Source organism: Lycorma delicatula, chromosome 7 (genome assembly GCF_047948215.1).
Source record: "Lycorma delicatula isolate Av1 chromosome 7, ASM4794821v1, whole genome shotgun sequence".
Classification (NCBI taxonomy): domain Eukaryota; kingdom Metazoa; phylum Arthropoda; class Insecta; order Hemiptera; family Fulgoridae; genus Lycorma; species Lycorma delicatula.
The window spans coordinates 117,108,555-117,130,415 of NC_134461.1; the positions used below are offsets into that span (position 1 = coordinate 117,108,555).

The following is a 21,861-nucleotide window of genomic DNA, read 5'->3' on the forward strand; positions in this document are numbered from 1 at the left end:
TTGGGAAGACGCGTTCACCACTAGTCCAACCCGGTGGGTTACATTAGTTTACTAGTACTACTGGGAATGTAACTGTACACATTAGTAGTTCGTAAACTCTCGAAATATGCACCTCGTCTTGTCGACTAGTACGCGGAAAAGTTGAATTTGTAATTTATGAAATATTGTTCTAAATGGTTCATATTTGCAAGCACCAATTAGCAATCAGACAAACATTTTTTTATCCTGAAAACAAATTCTGACTTTTGAAGGAGCTCCAAGATATACTATTATATTTTAAATGAGAAGATATACAGGCATAATTAATATTAATAATTATTACTGAGTAGCATTATTTAATATCTAACTAAAACACTTTAAAGCGAAATAATGTGGTTTGATTTTATTAATGACAAAATCAGTTCAACTATCTCATGAAAATTTATCTTCTAACAAGATAACCAAAAGTTTTATACAATGAACAATAGACACTTCTATTATCACAACTGGGATTGCTCTTCACGTAATCAATGTTGTTTCTATATAAGAAGTACAATGCCACAGTTTTATCCTTATTTAATTAGACTGTTTTAATTCATATAATGAATTAGAAAAAGACATTGTTTACATACTTCCACTTGTCCTAGTAAGTGACCATCAATTTTTTTTTTTAATTTAAAAACTAACTTGGATCAAGTAAGTTACATACTAAATTAAAACTAACATTTTAACAACTTATCAATTCTTTTAAGATGTTGGTTAGACGAAATATTAAAAATTTGCAAGTTTTAGAAAATGATATGAATAAAGATTATTAATTAGACAAATTGAAAAGTATAAACCTAAATTCTTAGTTATTGTAAAAATAGAAAGAAAATTAAATATTGTGCTGTATATATATTTATTGTCTGTATACTTGTTTTTAATAACTGAAGAAAATGATTGGGAAGGAATTGTTTTAGTTTGTCCTGTGATTAAATTTTATACAACACTTGAATTTTATAAGCAGTAGAGTTTTGTTTTTGTAAAATGTTGTGAACTGTTTTTGGAATGCCTAACTTTATATGTCGCCGGCCTCCGTGGCGCGAATGGGAGCGTCTCGGCCTTTCATCCGGAGGTCCCGGATTCGAATCCCTGTCAGGCATGATATTTCACACACGCTACAAATCATTCAACTCATCCTCTGAAGCAACACCTAACGGTGGTCCCGGATGTTAAACAAATATATTCAATTATATATATATATATATATATAAATAAATAAAATAAAAACTTTATATGTTACATGCACTGATTTTTTTGGATTATGCAAATAATCGACAAACAACAAAAAATATAAGATACCCTATCAACTATAAATAAATACAAAAAAATCAAAAGATGAAAAAAAAAGAAGAATAACCTCACTAAATAAATGAATCCATTGTTTAATATACAAAAAAGGATCAAAGAAAATAAAAAAAAATAAATTTTATTCGCATGCAACTAAAGCACACAAAAAACTGCTAGTCGTTGTGGACACGATTGCTTCAATAGATCTCCCAGAGTTGTTTGTACCGTCGGCAAATGTTATTTTTCATTGAAACACATTGTATTTAATTGGACACATGATTGAATTCATGCCTAACAAGTGTAACTTGTGACCTTTAAAATTATTAAATAATATCAATTGAATTATTTTTAAAAACTGAATTTTTTTTTATAAAGTTTCTTTTAAAGCTAATTTTTAGCATTTTTTTTAATTTAAAAAAATGAAAGTGTTTTATTTTAGGATTGTGTTGTAATACTTTACGAATTTATAATTTTAAAAATAAGATATTTTTAAACATAAATTTATTTTTTAACTTATAATAACAGTCCTCAATGCATTCGGTAATTTTAAGCGTGAATATTTAATCATACCTCTAAATAAAAGCACCCATCTGTTGTATTAATTACCGTAATTCTTCGAATTTAAGACGCATCCTAAATTTAATAGACAATTTCTGAAGAAAAAAATAATAACCAATAGAAATATTAAAATATTGTATAATTTATTATAATTTACGGTAAGTCGTATCAGTATTTTGCATTATTTTCATCCTATTTTGAAAAATTGATATAAAAAGTTAAATAGTAGCTATTTACGATTTACTGAATAATCCAAATATGCAGAAAACTCCTAAATTGAAAGCACTTAACATTATATTTTGTATCATAGTACCTCAAATGTAAAATAATTAGCTACGCACGTATTTAGGTTTATAAGTACGGTATTTTATCACTAATAACAGTAATCTTTCGTAACTAAATTGTATGTAGTGACAACATTATTGTCGAGACGTCGTCGTCAGTTTCATCTGAGTCGGATTCATTTGAGTCACTGTGGTTTCAAAGTACATCGTCTTCAGAACCATTCGACAAGCAGCACTTCAAGAATGACTTTTTAAATATTTCTGATGGCAAATCAATCCAAGCTTTCGAAATCCATTCTACAATCGTAGCTGCTGACGCTCGTTTAATTTTGCCGCTGGTGTAAGGGGATCATTTTAATTCAACCACTGATTATATTATGCACGAATACAGTTTGTATAAAAATATAGTATCCAGTTACCAACAATTGTGAATATTGACTATCCAAACGATTTCGAATTATTCCTCCATCATCAGGAATTACTGATTAATTATGAATTTTATAGTTGTGCATATAAATTTTTATAAATGGGAATTAAAATTAAAATAAAATTAAAAATTATTATGCTCATAAAAGTTGAATGTCAATAGATATTTTTTTTCTGTCTTCAGTCATTTGACTGGTTTGATGCAGCTCTTTAATTTTCTGGTGACGTCTTCCATAGTAGTCCCCACCCGGAGATCCGAACGGGGGACTAGTTTACCTCCGGAATATTTTGCTAAGGAAGACGCCACCGTCATTGCTATATGAAAATGTAGAGAGCTACATTTTCTTGGAAAAAAAAGCAGCTGTAGTTTTCCATTGCTTTCAGCTGCGCAGTACTCAGAGGACTGAGTGATGTTGATATGGCCGTTTAAGTCGCCCTGACTTACGCCCTTAACAATTATTGAAAGAGCTGCTGCCTTCTTTCAAGAATCATTCTTAGTCTGGCTCTCATACCTCTCCGATATGGTTGCACCTTAGGTCCAGCTACTCTGTATCACTGAGCACTCAAGCCCCCTCACCAACGGCAAGGTTTCATGATTCATAGAGAGAGATCAATAGATAAAATAACGTTAAAAGAAAAACGTCTTATCAGTAAGATATTTACAACTGTTATCTGAATATCAAAAAAAAATTATATGCACAACTATAAAATTCATAATTACTCAGTACGCCCTGACGATGGAGGAATAATTCGAAAGCGCTTGGATAGTCAATATATTCACAATTTCTCGTAAGTAGATACTTTATTTTTATATAAATTGTATAATACAAACTGTGCCAGATGTTAACAAAATTGAACGAATACAATTTTTTAAATATTTATTAACCCCGACATCCAATGGTTATAATTGACTTGTCATACCTCCAGGTATTACAACTAAATCACAATTTCCATTTGTCAGTTTTATTTTAATGTTGTCAGACAAATGAAATAGGCCAAAACAGCAGCACCAATTTCCAGATATTTTCCGTGTTTTAGTCCCGAAAAAGATTTCTTCGTTTACACGCAAATAATTTCTGTTTTATACTACGCCACCGATGCTCATTCGCCTCGTTTACCGAAAACTGTTTATCGGCGGCACGATTTCCGATCTGTTCAGCCCGTAAAATAGTCTTGCGTTTAAAGTCTGTGAAACTTTTCCATGATGATGAAACGGTTAGAAAAACACTACAAATTGGTAGAACAATGCTTCTACCAAAGAAAACTCTGAATGTTGAAGAGCTATACGGATTAAAAAACTTAAGCTTTACACGTATTAACTGTGCGTTTATATCAAATAGCATTAGATCTCCAATTGACGACGCACCTGATATTTTGACCCTTTAATCTGTAGAAAAAAGTGCATCTTAAATTCGAAGCACATTCACTATGCATACTTCATCGTTATTATGAAAATTCCAACCAGATGTTCGTATAACTTTTTAAACAAAATTACATGTACAATCACAAGATTCAAACTCCTAGATTCTGCAAAGTATGGCCCAAAATTTCTTAATTATGGGTCTAAATTATTTTTTATATAATACTGAGAGCATCCAAGTAGGCATTTTCATTCATTTGACAGGCTGCTTTCATCAACTTTTTCCACTATTTGTTTTGCATTTCCTGAATTTGTTCTTCAGTACCATACTTAACATTCATTGTGCTTGATTAAATAGAAAGAGAAAAATACTTTTCTATCTCGGAAGATGAATGCCATGATTTTTCATATAAGTATTGTTGTTTTGAATTATTTTACTAATAGGGTAAGTTGGTATTTTGGCACTGAACTTGATTGGTACTTATTTCCATATCCGTATTAACCCACAACTTATTTCCTGTCACATTTCAGCCCAGAAAATTATCATCTTGATCGAAATAATAATTTTATCTCAGCCATTCAATTTTTCTAATCATCTGTCAGCATTTTTAGTTTTTCCAACTCACCAAATAATTTGGTGTATTTCAATTTTTCTATAACTAATTTATAAATAATATTTTTTGGTACAATATTAATGGACATTGCACATGAAGTTCATCATTAAACACCTATAGACAATAATTTTTTTCTCAGCTTTCTGAATGACTTCATTAATCACGAGTACATGGTCTTCAAGTTCTCTTTTCATCAAAGCTGTCACTTCTATCCACTTCATCAAGCCATTCTGCTTATTGACAACATTTCACTACAAACTGAAAAAAACTGGTGATGAATTTCAGCAAGCAGTTTGTCTTCTAATCCATTAGAATAAAAATGTTTAATCTACAAAATCTGCAATTACCATACATAAGATAGGATTTAGAAAGACATAAATATATTAAACGTGTACTTTAATATTGCTGTTACTGAAAACTGGTAAGCTTTAAACACCACTCAGACCTTGTCAGATAGATATACCAGTGTTGCCAACTGCCATATAAAACTGAAAACTATTTCCATTGCATTTTTATTATAATTGTATCTTTACTTTCAGATGCACTCTTCATTTAAATCAGTTAATAAGAACACATTACATTTGGTGAAAATTATTATTACAGTTTATTTTATAATAAAATTTGTTTAAAATATTGATTCGGCTTTCTGCAGTAAAATAAATTAATGGATCATGATTATACATTAATTTTAAACAATTTATACAAAAATTAATATACAAAATATGTACATCATATCTTATAAATGGGAAAAAGTGGGTAGAGAAAAAAAAATTGATAGAAGTAAAAATAAGAAGGGAAAGAAATCACCTCTTAAATTAAATAATTTAAATTTTAATTAATTTCTTAATTTAATTTTTTTAATTTCTCAGTAATAAATTTTCATTTGTTACTGAGAAATTAAAAAAAAACAATAGTAAATTTCATTTTTACCCAATTTTAATTCTTTAAACTCAGAATTTGAAAAAAATTCTTTCTTAGTGTGAACTTACACCATAAGAACATATGTACAAATTTGTTATCAATTTATCTTCAGTAGTTTTTACTGGGTATTGATGAATCAATCAGTCAGGACATATTCTTTGTTCTGTGTATATTCATATATATATATATATATATATATATATATATATAAATTAAATTTATAAAAAATCTGTATATATTACATTTACAGTATACTACTTACGGTATTAATACTTATACTAATAGTATTAAGTATTAATTTTTTATTATTTATTAGAATTACAGTATTTACTTTTTCTATTAGGTGTGTTTGTGATAAGATATTTAATTATTCATTTAATGAAACAAGTTTACGTAAGTATGAGCACAGACATTAAAAAGTGCTAGGTATTTTATTGAACTCTCTTGTGTAATTGTCATTTGATATATTGCAGATACACATGTTGTAGACAATGTAACATTATACATTTTTATTAATTTCAGTATAGAAGACTATTATGTTACTTCTGAAATTAGTAACAAGTTATACAAATTCACAAAATATAATATTGAATATAATATAATACTATAACAGATAAACACTGCCACTCTTTAGTATACAAAAATTAAACTGCAATAAATAAATATAAGCACTAAGTTAGGTAAACCTGATGTACATCCATTCATGCATATAAAGAAGGAATTGAAGGTAGCATTGTTCTTAAGACATTGTTAGGAAACTATAAATGTAGTCAATATCAGATATCAAAATGTTAATATGGATTTTCATATCCAATTTTTTATTATTTAATTGGTGCTGTGTTTTCATTAAGATTTTTTTCTGAAAGAACATTTAGGTGTCGCTAATGAGAAGTAACATTTTGCAAATTTTAAAAATATATGTTCTTCCTTTAATATGTAGATACTAGAGAGTAGTTCTCTGTTTCTAGATGATTGGTTTCTAAAGTCCATCTTCAAATGAAAGATCACTGCTTGTAATTTACCTTCTTTACTTATAGTTTACCAAGACAAACTTGGAAAAAAATACTATCATTTTTATAGCTTCAGATTACCTAATCTTTTACAGTTTTACACAGTTCTTCTTAGACAATATTTTTATCTTTACAACAAATCATTACATATTATAAATATAAATATGTATTTAAACATAAGTTACTGTAACCTCTAGTTACAACAAAATTATTACAATTTAGACAGAAGTTATTATTAAGTTAATAAACATTTTTGAAAAAAACATGAAGTATTACTTTTGTTAGTTATTTTTAGTCTTTTGTCTCTAAATTATTGTAACAAAGACCAGTTTTATTACAGCTTTTGTCAATAAGATTTGTTAAAATTTAGGCCATCTAAACCAAAATGGAAAAGATTAATGTAAAGATCAACATTGGGAAGATGTTGAAAAATTTAAACATTGAGTTTACTTCGGTAATAATTTTAGATTTCTATACTGGTTGGTTAGTTAATGGAGTACTGTTGGCCTCTTGAGGGCTGGACTTTGGTTCATTTAACAATAGAAGTCTTGCGATTTTTTTTATCTTTTACCTCATTTCATCTTTATCTTTTGTGCAAGATAAGGCAGGTATGCACAGATAAAAATACTTTTCTGTCTGTAGTTACAATCAAAAATAAATAAAAAAATGTTTATATTAAGTTTCAGGTTTCCTGTAATTGCAGATTATCAAGATTGAACAGCTTATGACTAAATCCATAATTAACATACTTTTAATAAATCGCTTTATTCAGTGATTTTGGCTCTGTGATTTTCAAGTAAAGCAAGGAATATGTTTTGAGTTTTCATTTTGATATTTTTTTATTTGTTTTTAGTATAACAACTTAAGATACTCTAAATGCATGCTTCATGTACAGTTTAATTATGAAAATGAGATTGATAATGTGATGGGATAAAAAAATGTCATATCTTTCCCAGAAATCAAATCAAAGCAATACAATCTAGAAGTGAGCATGCTAATCTCTGTGTTAACTGGCTGGTCATACTTTGATCATTTAAATCAAATAAGATGTAATACCCTAAATTAAATTATGGGTATTCCGAAAGCTTGGGTTAAAAATGCTTATTTTATTAACTGTAAATGTTAAGTGACAGGAAAACACAGAAGTCTGAGCTAACAATTATCACAGGAAGTATGTTATAAAATGAAAAATCGTAGTTTCCCAGTGTTCTGAAACAATAATATATTATTTCTAAAAAAAAGGTTCTTACATTCATACAATGTTTGGTCCATAACAAATACTAATAATTATCATTATTACTACATATTTTTTAAATAATTATTCATTAAAGCAATCAAAAGAAAAAAGATCTTAATATAAACAAGAACTGTTAAAAAATGAGGTTCTGCTAAGCCTATAAAGTAAGAAAAGGAAGTCAATTGATTACCTAAATGAATCCCGACTCGCAATATAACTCCACTTTTTTCTGTGGATCACCACTTGCTTTTATTATAGTATTTTTTTTTTTTGTAATTGGCGGTGGTACGTTATCTAAATGCAAACAAAATTAATAGAAATTATTTATGTTTTTATATAAGTTTAGAGTAATGTTGCACTGATTATTAATTATTAATAAATTATTCAGCATTACATGCAACAATTTTAGACCTTGCTGACATTATCATGAGAATATCTGAAGCAGGTCAACACATAACGTGATGAAAGTGGCGGTGTCTGATATCTCCAACATGGTTGTTATGTTGTTTTCTGTTTAGGTTTAAAGTCCGTAATGAGTGTAATAGATTCCTTATTATGTTTTATTGTTAATCGAACGATGCTTTTAACTTGAATAATAATCTAAAGTTAAATATTTACCACATTATCAGTTGAAAAAATTTATGTATTACTGTAATAAATTAGGCTAGCATGTTTATCGTGACACATAACCAATAATTTTAAGTTTTTTCTGAAAGGCCTACTTATGGATTACTTTATGATTCTGATTAAATATCATTTATTTAGATTCAAGTAACTAACTATTTTAATTTTTGTATGCCATGTAAATAAGAATTCTATGATCATGAATCAAATTGAAAATATAAATGGAATCGCTGATACGAAAACTGTATTTTCTATCATGGAAAGGAAACCAATTGTTACATGTAAGTAATTGGTTTTATAAATTTAAGCCATATTATATTATTTTATTACCTATATAAAGTAAGTTTGTTATTCTATTTGCTTATTATCTGGTGTACTTAAAATGCAACTAACCTAATTCATACATTCATAGTTTGTTTATATTTTTGTTGGTTTTTTTTTTAATAGCGGTTGTCTCTTAATATACTGACATTCACTGAACTATTCTGTGGCGTTTCATTATAAACTCAATCATATTATAGATATTATCTGTCTTTATAATTATATATATTTTACTGCATATTGCTGTAAAATATATATTTGTAGCTGGGATATGAGTGCCTCAATAGTGTAATTGAGTTTACTTGGTTAAGTAAATTCAAACAATTAATGAACATATAACCATGAACTTTGACAACATATTGCAATAACTGCTCAAAATTAAAGCGTATTCAAGTTTTAAATAGATGTAAAATATTATTGTTTCATGAGTAAATCAAACCAAAACTTGAAAATAATTTTGTTTTTTTGCTTATATCAAAATGTTTTCAGCTGTTAAGTGATCCTCATCAGTGACAGCAGCAAGAACAATAAAAACTTGTAGCTGTTATAAAGGTTTATCTATTATAACTGCTTTAGCTAGCAGTTTTGTGTTAAAAAAAATGTATCTAAATTTAATAAATCCTAATGGATTTGAAAAGCACCCAACCTTATTATTTCAGTAAATATAGGATGTATAATTAATATACATATAATATGTATAATTAGTATCCTAATATAGGATGTATAATTTGCATTATTCAAGGATTTTGACAAATGAATTTTTGTTGAAATACATAGATTTTCTACATTACTTTTTAATGATTGTTTTTATAGAGTGATTTTTGAATCCAGCTTTCATATGTGATAATTTTATTTGTGAACTAGTTTTTCATCATGTACTAAACTCTAAATAATAATGGGTTGACTTAATCTAAATAAAGAGTAACTTAATAATAATAATTATTATTATTAGAACCACCCCACTGTTATGTATGCTGGTATTAACTTCAAAAAATTTTTTTGAACATGCAAAATTTACTTAAAATAAAGCCCATATTTTTTTATAAATTAGTTTTGTTAGAACTTTATTACAAAATATTTTTTTCTTAATTATTGTGCTTTTTTAATTATAATTTCTTATTACAATTAATTAGAGCATTCGTTACATTTATTTGTTTAGAGCTACACATTTGTTTTGAGCTATACACATGTTAAATTACTCTTCATTAAAGAAATTTCAAGTGTTTATTATAATTGTAAATAATTATCATGTTCCTATATGGCATTTTAGAAAAATAAGTTTATTTATGGATATAGACAATCCTGTCCTATCTTCGTAGAAATTTTATCCTGTCTTTAAATATGTTTTTTTTTTTAAATTTATAGATGCTGGTGATAAAGAGCTATTTTTAAGTCTGGAACCAACATTAACTAGTACATTACCTCAGGAGCCAACAGAATGGCGTCGTTCATATGGAAGAGCAATCAAATCTGTTCATGTTGCAGCAACATTTGTACCATTTAGCAAAGATGTTATGCCAAAAGATGGTGATTATCATCTTATACAGCAGCCAAACTTTCACACATATTGGACTCAGTGTTCGGTCAGTTTTCTTTAATCTGTACATTAATTTAAATAGTAAAACAAGATTAATTTTGCCCGGTACTTCCCAGCTATTTCTAAATAGCTGAAGGTTTTAAGTTATAATTTCCAAGTTTTTCCATATTTAAATACATTAGTATTTCATTACTACCATTCTACTACCATTATTTTTGAAAGTGTATGTTTGGAGTGTCGCTTTATATGGAAGTGAAACTTGGACAATCGGACTATCTGAGAAGAAAAGATTAGAAGCTTTTGAAATATGGTGCTATAGGAGAATGTTAAAAGTCAGATGGGTGGATAAAGTGACAAATGAAGAGGTATTGCGGCAAATAGATGAAGAAAGAGGCATTTGGAAAAATATAGTTAAAAGAAGAGACAGACTTATAGGCCACATACTAAGGCATCCTGGAATAGTCACTTTAATATTGGAAGGACAGGTAGAAGGAAAAAATTGTGTAGGCAGGCTACGTTTGGAATATGTAAAACAAATTGTTAGGAATGTAGGATGTTAGAGGGTATACTGAAATGAAACGACTAGCACTAGATAGGGAATCTTGGAGAGCTGCATCAAACCAGTCAAATGACTGAAGACAAAAAAAACCATTCTACATAGGAAAAGTAAGAAATCATTATAAAGCTATTCACTAAGTGATGTGATAGTCATATTAACTACTGCAAAATCAGTGTCTTTCTTGTCACTGTAATGTAATCGAATTATTTTGCAGTCATTATGGCCAATAGTTTTGATGAGAACAAAGTTGTTTATTGTGATTTTAATAGTATACTAAGCAGTTTTTATCAAGTTTTATCTGATGAAAAGAAATTACAGGATTTAAATTAAGAATATACTCAGTAAAGAATGTTTCCCAGTTGTGAACATTCTATACAATTAAATTTAAAAAAATGTTTTTCTATTTTTATAACAAGTTTGAGACAATAGAGAAGAATAATAAATTTGAAAATGAAGTGCAGAAAATATAAATAAAGCATAAAGAGACATGGTTTGAAGGTTTTAATCTTAAATTATTTTAAAAAATCTCTTAAACAACATAAAAATAATTTCTTGTTAATATAAAAATTGTTATAACAAATACTGTTAATTCAGTTAAAAATAAAAAAAATCATCAGATCAGCAAAATTACTCATTTAACTGCTATGCTTCATTCATAAAGCTACATAGACACCAGTAACATGAGTTTTGACACATAATTACTATAAATTAACAAAAATAATATTGTTAAATACAATTCTTCTGGTCAAGATATTCAGTTGTTGTGCAGTTTGCTGTTATAATCAGAAAATGTAGGAATGAAAAAGCTTCCACTGACTCATCAATAATTCTTCCATTTCCTGGATATCTAGAATGCTGAAGTTTGGGCAGTTATTCCTATAGTGGCCTTAAGGAAACCCTATCAAAACATTATTTTGATGAACAAATAGAGGTTAAGAAAATAAAGTTTGTAATGAATTTTGAGACTAGAAGAGTTACAAATGTAAAACCTAATAGGTATATATTTCTGTTAGGGAGTAAAAGGATTTGTTAAACCTAAAAACTTGTTAACTGATCAATGGAGATTTTCCTTTCTAAGGTAGCTAAAAAGTTAAATTTAGGTTAGTTATTTCCAGAGTTGTTTTTAGGAAAATTACCAAAAATTATTTTATGACAACTCCTACAGGATTAAATTAAATAGGATTGAGAAGGTGTATCGAAACCAAAATAAGACCATATTAAAAATCTGGAAAATTGAAACCTTGCATATACTTGTATACAATTCTTAGTGAATAAATACAGTAGGAAACATCCGATTTCATTCTAAAAAAAAACTGAATAACTGATGGTGTTACCTATTGTAATACAATGAGCAGTTAAATAGTTTTTTAATTTCTTTTAATTGAGTAAATTATCAGAAACATTGAATGAGTCAAGGTACCCAATAATTTAATTGTAGTTAATTTAATGACTGGTTACAAACACGAAGGGAGAGGAAGAGACTATATAGGTACTTAAATTAGCAGTGTAAACCAATCCTAAAATTTTTGATATTTGTAGTGTTCTGTTTCTGTTTTTTCTTGTAAGTGGTTATACATCGATTTTGATTCATAAATTTAAATATACATTGCACTGTCATTATTTCACCTGCTGTTCTATTTCATTAAATTTTATTTATTTATTCTAAGATTACTTCACTTTGATAAGGTGAGAGCATAGTTAAGTTCTATAGGCCATACCAGACAAGATAACAAATTATATACCATAAATACAGGCATGTAAGTCAAACCACAATTTTAATGGTGTTTTATATCGTATAAGAAGAGTTAATCGTAAGAATTTTATTGATATATATATACTTATTGCTTATTTTAGGGTTGAGACAACAGCAGCAAGCTCAGTTCACTATTACAAGCACATATCTTAGAGCATTTATAATAACTGATAAAACCAGTCCAAACTAGATGAATATGCACTTGTTTACATTGGTTTGAACATTGTTTAAATAGTTTAATTAAAGAAGTTATTAGTTTGTTTATGTTTATTGGTTAAAGTGGATTACCCCTTTAACGCCCAACGTAAACCAATGCTGCTATTTAATTTTAATATTATAGTTTTTGGTCTAATTTTTTTTTAATAGTTGCAACAGTTGCATAGTTTACAGTTTAATATTTGCATTTTTTTTTTTTAATACAAAATATATGAAAATCGATTCTTCATTTAAAGTTAGGTCTGTATTTCTTGCAAAAATATTAACAACAATATAAAAGCTAAGTTTGGTGTTGGAAGAAAACTTGATTAGTGAAAAATGTTGTTGTTATTAAATATGCATTGAACAAGCTAGAAGATTTGAAATATAATTTTAACTCCAGCATAGTAGACTCTATTATCTTAGATATATTTTTTATTCTTAAATTTTTATTTGTACGGTAACAGACCTGTATGTTAATAATTTATTTATATGACAGATTTGATACGAGAATATAATAATTCTTGAGTTGATCTATAGTGGGAGTAATATGAGTGGAGGAATACTTGTCAGTGGATATGGAAATGTGGTTGTTGCTGATCTTGTATTTGGCATTATGACATTCATTGAGTGTCAATTATAAATGTTCAAATAATTAATAAAAAGTGTGCTGTGCCATGATAGAATAAATTCCTTCACAGAATATTATCTTAACAGGCATAAAAAAATGTTAAATGATTAAGTATGTATTAGATTAGATACTTTTATTGACCCATCATCAGTTGTTTTTTTGGTCTCCTTGCATCTTTTTGGTTATCTATCTCCATCAGATTTTTACTATTTTAAGAAAGGATTAAAAAGACCAAAAATTAAGCTTTATTTTGAAGGCCAGTAGGACACAGTATCATTTTTTTAATAAATCACTGTCCTCATGTTGGCAACGCCACTTAAATTTTGTAGAAGAATGAATAATTTAGAGAATGATTTCATGATCATCGTGCAATTCACATTTTTAAGGTGTTTTGCCAATTTCTGTACTTTTTATTGTTAGTGTATGCCCTCCCATTTCAGGATCAACAAAATTGTACTTATATATCACTATTTTATGTTCGTAACATATGTTTTGGAATTGATTATAGACTTTGCACTCGTTTTATATTATTATTGTGCTAGGTAAAATAAATTGCCAAACAATAGGTAACTTATAGGCTAACTTATTATCAACATTCACCATAATCTACTACTTTGTATTTTCCTAAAAAAGCTGCCAAATACCCATTGTTCAGGAAGTTAACTACCAACTTGTTTTTTTTTCTACATGAAATAAGTTCTCATCAATCTCTAATATAGTAATTGGGCCACTGATTTGAATTTGATTTTTCATCGAGTAATCAGCTCTCGCTTTATATTTGTAATTATTCCAATATACTGTTGTAGATGCATTAATTCAAAGTTCTTTTTTACAGAATTTTAAGGTGGTGAATTTTTGTAATCAACAGTATATTAAAAAAAACAATATTTTAAGAAATGGCAGTTTTGACCATAACAGATATATATTTTCTCATAATCATTTATATTCATAGCACTGAGTTTTCACACAGCTCCATAGCTGACAATTATGCAGTTGTACCATTTCATGAACATTACTACCTTTTTAAATGTTATGAAAGCACAATGATCTTGAAAAAATTTGCGTCTTCTTCAGTTTTAATAATTTCAACCAAATGAATGAAATTCATGTCAACAACTGACCCACATAGATAACACAATGCAACTAACTGTCTGCAATGTAATAAACTAAGTCACAATAAGGGACTTGTTATTTGTTATATTATCAGCATGTCCTAAGAATTATGTAAATAAGTTACAGTTATTTCCAGTCGTAATAGATATATGTACTATATGTTTGGGTTGTACTATTTGGTGGGTTTTTATTTGATTTCATTTGTATTTCTTTTAAGCTTAATAAAAAATTATTTTCTTGTTCAGTTGATAATAATGAAGACTAGTTTCAGTGTTAAATCTGGAAAAAACTAATTTATTTACATAATAAATAAATATAAAGTTTTTACTCCTTTTTTCAGGATGTAGATACTTACAAACAGACATTACGGGAAGATATAGAATCTTGGATGAAAACTTTAGGGAAATATAATATTATTGATTGGATGATAGTGTTAGTTGAAACATATGATTTTAGAAAAACAAACAAGTTATTACCAAGAACTACTGTATTAGATAAAATACGTAACGATTTTGGTGCTAAACATGCTGATAGGTAAGTAATTTTATTATTCATATACTTTTTGTAATTCTTCTACTGAATAGAAGCATTGTATATGTGATACATTGCTACACAACAGAAAAAGGTATATTAATTGCTGCTTTACACCATCTGTCCTGATTGTTCTTATAGCTATGACACATCTAATTCATGTGAGGTCAATTTCTACTAGTCATATTTGTTTTCTTTGAGGATAAGTTCTTTGTGTAGTTTACTATAATAAATTAATATAATTTTTGTAGAACTTTTGGTTCTGATTAGCAGAATATTATTGGTGAAAATATACCAAAAAATCAGTTTACTCTTTATTGTCCCTCTGTTGGTGTGAGATTATTTTATTCTTGCAAATGGTTGTGCTATATTCAAGAGCAACTTGATAGGTTTTATCTGTTTTCCTCTTCTCCATCCTGCATTAAATCAATGGATTATGATATTATTATTTATCTTTAATACTGATATATTTTTTACATTTGGAATTGTGTGTTATTTTCCTTATGCAAACAGCATAATGGAATTTTTGTTTATTATGCCTTTTCTACAAAGTAATGTTTAAACTATTCATTTATCATTTAAATGAATAATCTTGCCTTCTGCTTATTATTTTATACATCATTGGTTTTATTATATTAGGTTGGGCTCTAAAGTAGACTGATTTGAAAAAAAAATTATTTAAGTTTTGTAGTCAACTGCAACATAATCTTCAAAGTAGTTTTCTTCTGCTTGTGAACACTTACTCAAACACTTTTATCATTGCAGAATCCCCTTGTTTAACCCTTTGGACATCTTATATTTGAAAATGGGTGTCCCGTGATAGCCAGTTTGACTTTTGAAAATAAAAAGTTGCACAGGGCAAGATCTGGTGTATAAGGTGGCTGGGATAATACTGAAGTATCTTTTGAAGCCAAAAGTCACTGAACAGAATTACAACATGGAATGGTAAAATTATTGTGTTGAATCCAATTATCAGCAATGTTTAAGTGGAGATGGAGGATTTGTTTTTGAAAGCTTTGTAGAATTATTAATTTACTGTTTCTCCATGAGATACACACTCTTTATGATCACTGCCCTTCAAATCAAAAAACATTCATGCGTACATTTCACTTTTGACAGTTTTTTATCTTTGTGATTTTTGTTAATACCATTGCAAACTTTTTCAATGTTTTATCTCTGGATTGTACTGGAAGAACCAACTTTCATCACCAGTGATAACACAGTTCATAACTCTGGATTGAATTCTGCTTGTTCCAAAAGATCAGCTACCACATTTTTCCATGAATTTTGCTGTTCCTCTGTGAGATTTCTGGGTACCTTTTTCACATAAATTTTTCTCATTTCCAGGTCTTCAGTTATTATTAGGAAAATAGTTTCCTGATTGAAGTTCATTTTTTCTGCAATAATTTTCACTGTATTTTTCTATTAGATTGCACAGTTTCATGCATCCTGGTTGCATTGACCTCTATCCATGAGGGTGATGGCTGTTCATTACAGTTCTCTTTTTCTGCCTTCAGTAAACATTTTGTGCTGGCAAAAAACTTGTGTTCTTGTCATAACATCATTTCCAAAAGTGTTCTGAAGTTTACTGTAAGCTGTTGTGATATTCTTATAGAATTAAACACAAAAAGAAGGGGCATACCATTCCACAATATTTGTTGATTCCATTTCCGTAACAAGAAAACATGCCGTACTTATTATATTCTAATCGAGTAATAAATATATTGTAATAAAAACATAAATGAAAATATTTACAACCAAGTGAAGTTTGAAAAGAATAATTGACTTAGATTTTTTTAGATTTAATCTAAAAATATTTATTTCATTTTAAAAAATATATCTAATATGATGAACTAATTTTATTATCTACAAGTAGACTGTAATAATACTTATTTTATTTTAGTGTCTTAGATATATTCCAAACTTTTTTAAGTTTTTTAATCACTTTTTCTGTAAGTAATGTTTTTATATGAAGAAGCAGAGATCTTTGTGAAAATGCTTTATAGATATTAAGTTTAATACTAAATTAATGCTGTTTTACACAAATTAATTAATTTCAACAAAATAATATTGGTACTGTTTTATTTTTCATAGCTAATAAGCCCCAGAGGCTTGTTGTATAATGGTATATTTCCAACAGTTTACTGTTATTAAATCAATTATACCATTGTCATCACCTGTTGATCAGTTATGTTTGGAAGCTCTGTACAGTTATATTGATTCATTCAAGTATATTTTACATTAAGTATTCTGATAAAATTTCTCACCGTATGTTTTCAGTCATAAATCATTCACTTTATGAATCTGTTTATGTATAATGAAAAATATTTCTGTCATGCTGTGGATGCATAAGACCTGCAATATCTAATTCAAACTCATAGTGCCATAAACTTGTTAATGTTTGTAGCAATCCCTTTCTAATAATGTAAATTGTTTAGCATGAACAGTTCATCTACTCAGTTTTATACAGAATGACCAAAGAGAGCAACAAACCTGTATTTTTGTACCTTTGAAACTGTTTTTAATTAGTTATAGTAATTCTCCTATCTTTCAGACATGTTGAGATTTTTAATTTCTTTAAGAAGGTTTTTTCTCTTTTTTATTAAATATAAGTAAAAAAGAATAACATAAACTAATGACTACTTAAGTAAAGTTGTTATTTTGTATTAGCAGGAAATAGGTTAATCAGCTTAAATAAATACATAATGTCAGCTTGTTTATTTCACTTAAATTTTTTCCTAGTCCTATGAATCTATAATTATTATTAAAAAAAAATATATATTTAATGTATTCCTAATATATTCCTAAAAAATAAACATGCATGAAAATTACATTCATATAAATGTATTTTGCAGTGTTGTTTGTAACATAAACAATGAATACTGTGTATTAAAATCTAAAGTTGTCTTCCAGGAATAAAAAAGTAAATAGTTTTACTTCTAAATAATTTCAGGTGTTTATCAGTTATTAATCCGCTGAAATCAGAATCAAGATCTGCTGGTTCATGGAGAGGTTTAATGGTAAATATGCGTCTGCTTTTATTAACAGCTTATGATAGAACATTATTGCGTTTTGAAGAATTTATTAGAGATCAGAGAGAGAAACGGAATCAACCAGGGTGGAGCTTTTGTAAATATTTTTTATTACAGGTGTGTTATATTATTTTTAGGTCTATATATTATTACAGGTATGTACAAGGGTAAATCAAATAATAATGGGATTTTTGTTCCTGAGTGTCTACAGTTGATAGAACTGGGCCTGGGCTTCTAGTTTGCTTGGTGGGGTCATTAGGATTGGGGAGAGCCAACCATTCCACACTCCCAACCAATTCATTAGTAACACACAGTGTTGGAGCAACAGGTGCACCCCTGTATTACGCAATGCATAATTTTATAAACTTTCTTACTCGTGAAGGCGTTCAAGCGATGGAAATTTTCTGGAGATTGACTGCACAGTTCGGGGACCAAACATTGTCGAGAACTCATGTGTTTGCCTGGCATAAAGAGTTTAAGGAAGGACGAGAACAAGTGGAAAATCAGGAACATGGTTGCTATCCTTGGACCAGCATTACAGACAAAAACATTCGCGCGGTTCGAGACATTCTTGAAGAGGATTGATGGGTGAGAGTATTGAAATTGCAGAACAGGTCGAAATAACTTATGAAAACTGATCATCACAAACGACCTACAGTTCTGTAAAGTGTGTGACAGATGGGTCCCTCGTCTTTCGACCCCAAATCAGAAGTTGATATGTTTGGAGATCTGTCAGAGGTGTACAGCAAGGTTTGTGAAAGAAAGTGATGCTTTTTTGAGTCGGATCGTCACTTGCGATGAAATGTGGGTTCATCACTACACTCCCCAGTTGAAACAAGCCAGTATAGAGTGGGAGAGAAAAGGGGAGGTAGCCCCAGTGAAAGCCAAGACTCATTTGTCAGCTGGCAAGGTTTTTTCACCTGGCAAGGTATTTTGCTCATTGATATTTTTGCATGAGCAATGCACAATCAATGCTGCTTACTACTGCAATCTGTTGAACAAGGTGAGGGCTGCATATTGCCGCAAAAGACAGGACCAACCGATTCAAGAGGCCATTCTCCACAACAATGCCAGGCCCCATTCTGCAGCTCTAACTGTCTCAGAACTAGATTAAATGCACTGGACTCAACTTGATCATCCCTCTACAGCCTGGACCTATTGTCCTGTGATTTTCATTTGTTTGGATCGCTTAAAGAAGCTCTAGGAAGACAACGATTTGCAGATGATGAGGGCGTGGAGGGATTCCTGCACAATTGGCTCCTGACTTAACCAACTTCATTCTACGATGCTGCAATAAAAAACCTTCCTTCTCACTGGGAAAAATGTATTTCTAAAGGAGGAAACTATCTAGTAAAATAAATTATATTTGTCTTTTATGTTTTAAAAATAAAACCCCGTTAATATTTTATTTACCCTTGTATTATTAGATATATCATTTATTACAGGTTTGTTGTTATATTATTTATTCATTTCAATGTAGTTTAGAATTTCTATTTGAAATATATTTTAGATATGTTAAAAATTTGCTGTCAATTTTCCTATTCTGAACTTGTTTAATCTAAATTTTATGTAGCAATTAAAAATTTTTGATTTTCACAATATATAAATGTGAGCCATTAAAATGGGCAGTACATACATACACACACACATGTCAGCTTCTGTGGCATGAGTGGTAGTGTCTCGGCCTCTCATCTGGAAGTCCCAAGTTCAAATCCTGGTCAGGCATGGCATTTTCACACATGCTACAAATCATTCATCTCATCCTCTGAAGCAATACCTAACGGTCTTGGAGGTTAAGCAAACAAACAAACTTTGTTAACAGTATATTCTACTCTCTCCAGTTTTACATTATGATGAAGTTCTGGACAGGTAAACAGTGTACATTTGTGATTAACACATATTTAAAAAAATATTAAAACATAAAATAGTGTTTTGCTCAATGATTGTTTCAACATTTCTTCAATATCCCTCAGAATGATGTAGTGCCATCAGTCCGTACCATTAGAGACTACTTGCAGGATATGGAAGAAACTGGTTTGGCATTGAACAAGAAGCCTCCTGGTTCACGAGGAGGTAAACAAAAGAATGTACATACACCAGAAAACATAGAACATATAAGAGCTGCAATGCTATGAAGTCCGAAATGGTCTGCCCATTATCATTCAGTTTCACTTAGTATTGTATTGTATGCATTGTATTTGAAAGATACTTCTTAAAGATTTGCACATACAGTAATATTAAATGACAGTGATGTTAATTGTATAATTTTTTGCTGGAAACTTTGGAATCTTATAAACATTAATGAATCTGTTATTCATAATATGCTGATAAGTGATGAATAACATTTCCACTCAATTTGATATGCAAATAAGCAAAAATTCTGTAATAAGTAATACAATGAAATCGCTGAAAATTACTACACAGTACAAAGTTGAAAAACTTGGTCTCCTCAAATTTGGAGAAATCTGAAATTATTCCATTCACATAGTTTTAGCAGGATGGCATGACCAGTCACACAGATAAGCATTAATTAATGACTTAAAATATTGTTTCTGGACTGTAGATGTGCTTCAATATTTCTGGTCTTTAGGATCACTTAATCTCACAGCATAGTTGTTTTTCTTTTGGAACAATTTGAAAAATAAGGAGTAGGCTATTCTATAGTTGTAGAATGTTTTGTAGTTACAAAACATTAAAGAACTCTAAACAAAACAAAAAAAAAAAAAAAAATAGTAAGTCAAAGTTATTGCAGCTTCTATTGTGTTTCATTGTTGTGTAATGGGAAAATTAAACTAGAAATGGTGGCCACCTTCTCAGTGTATTGTTCAGAAGTTATAATTTTCTAAGGTATACTTAAGTAAATAAATTATTTAATTTTTTTAAATCACTTGTTTTATTAGCTAACATGTATCATCACATTTGTATCATGTATTTTGTATTTGCTTGTACACGTTTGCTATTCTGATACCAGCTGATAATGATTTTTAGCTAAACATTCTGTGTTTGCATATTCTCTAAGGAATGACAAAAAGTTACCGAAGTCCTCATCTATAATGACTATTTGCATATTTTCTAAATACATGATATTATATTAAAACTGGTTTACAATAAAATATTCCAGGTGGAATATAAAAAAAAAAATTAAGTGTAAATGACTAAATATACAGGTATCTTTAGTAAATAATTGAATAAAGCAATAATATTTGAATAAATTTGTAATTTTTTGACATTACACTGTGTACAAGCACAATATATTGTGCTTGTATATAGATGCCATATTGTGCTTACAAGACACCATAATCATCAATTACCAAAGTAAAAACCTACATCTAAAATGTGGTAGTAGAACGTGGTATGTTGTTCATGAATGAAAGACATTGTAATATTGCAAAGAGAAGTGTAGTTGATAGTATTTTAATTATAGAGGACTTCTTCGTAATGTGTTTATTTCTTGTGGAACCTACATTGTTTACATCCAAGATTGTTTAAATAAGGAAGACAATGTATTCCAACTTCTCAACAAATATATTTTGATGCGTATTTATTAATAATAATAATAATAATAAAATATTCATTAAAAACATGTGACAGGATGCAGTCATATAAAACAGTGCAATAAAATTTATTATTATCGTCTGATATACCATTCAACAGTAATAATAATATGTTTAACATTATAATATTAAATCACTTATAAATTTTCCATTTTAGTTGCGATTGATTTTTATAAAATACGCTTATGAGATATAAAGTACATAAACTTATTATTATTACTATTATTGAAGAATTTTTTTTTTATTTATTTATTTCTGTAAGGAATACAAAGTCCTTTCAAGTAGAAATG

General features: G+C 28.7%; 1 protein-coding gene across 1 annotated transcript in view; it reads left to right on the forward strand.

Annotated features, from left to right (window-relative positions):
• Positions 1-8,206: 8,206 nt before the first annotated feature.
• Positions 8,207-21,861, forward strand: part of SIDL (SIDL trafficking protein particle complex subunit 10) — an 88,259-nt gene continuing 74,604 nt past the window's right edge. Inside the window, exons 1-4 of the mRNA XM_075371789.1 lie at positions 8,207-8,626; positions 10,032-10,249; positions 14,795-14,988; positions 17,939-18,134. Coding sequence (XP_075227904.1) covers positions 8,539-8,626; positions 10,032-10,249; positions 14,795-14,988; positions 17,939-18,134 — 696 coding nt within the window. The 5' untranslated portion in view covers positions 8,207-8,538. The remainder of the gene's footprint in view (positions 8,627-10,031; positions 10,250-14,794; positions 14,989-17,938; positions 18,135-21,861) is intronic.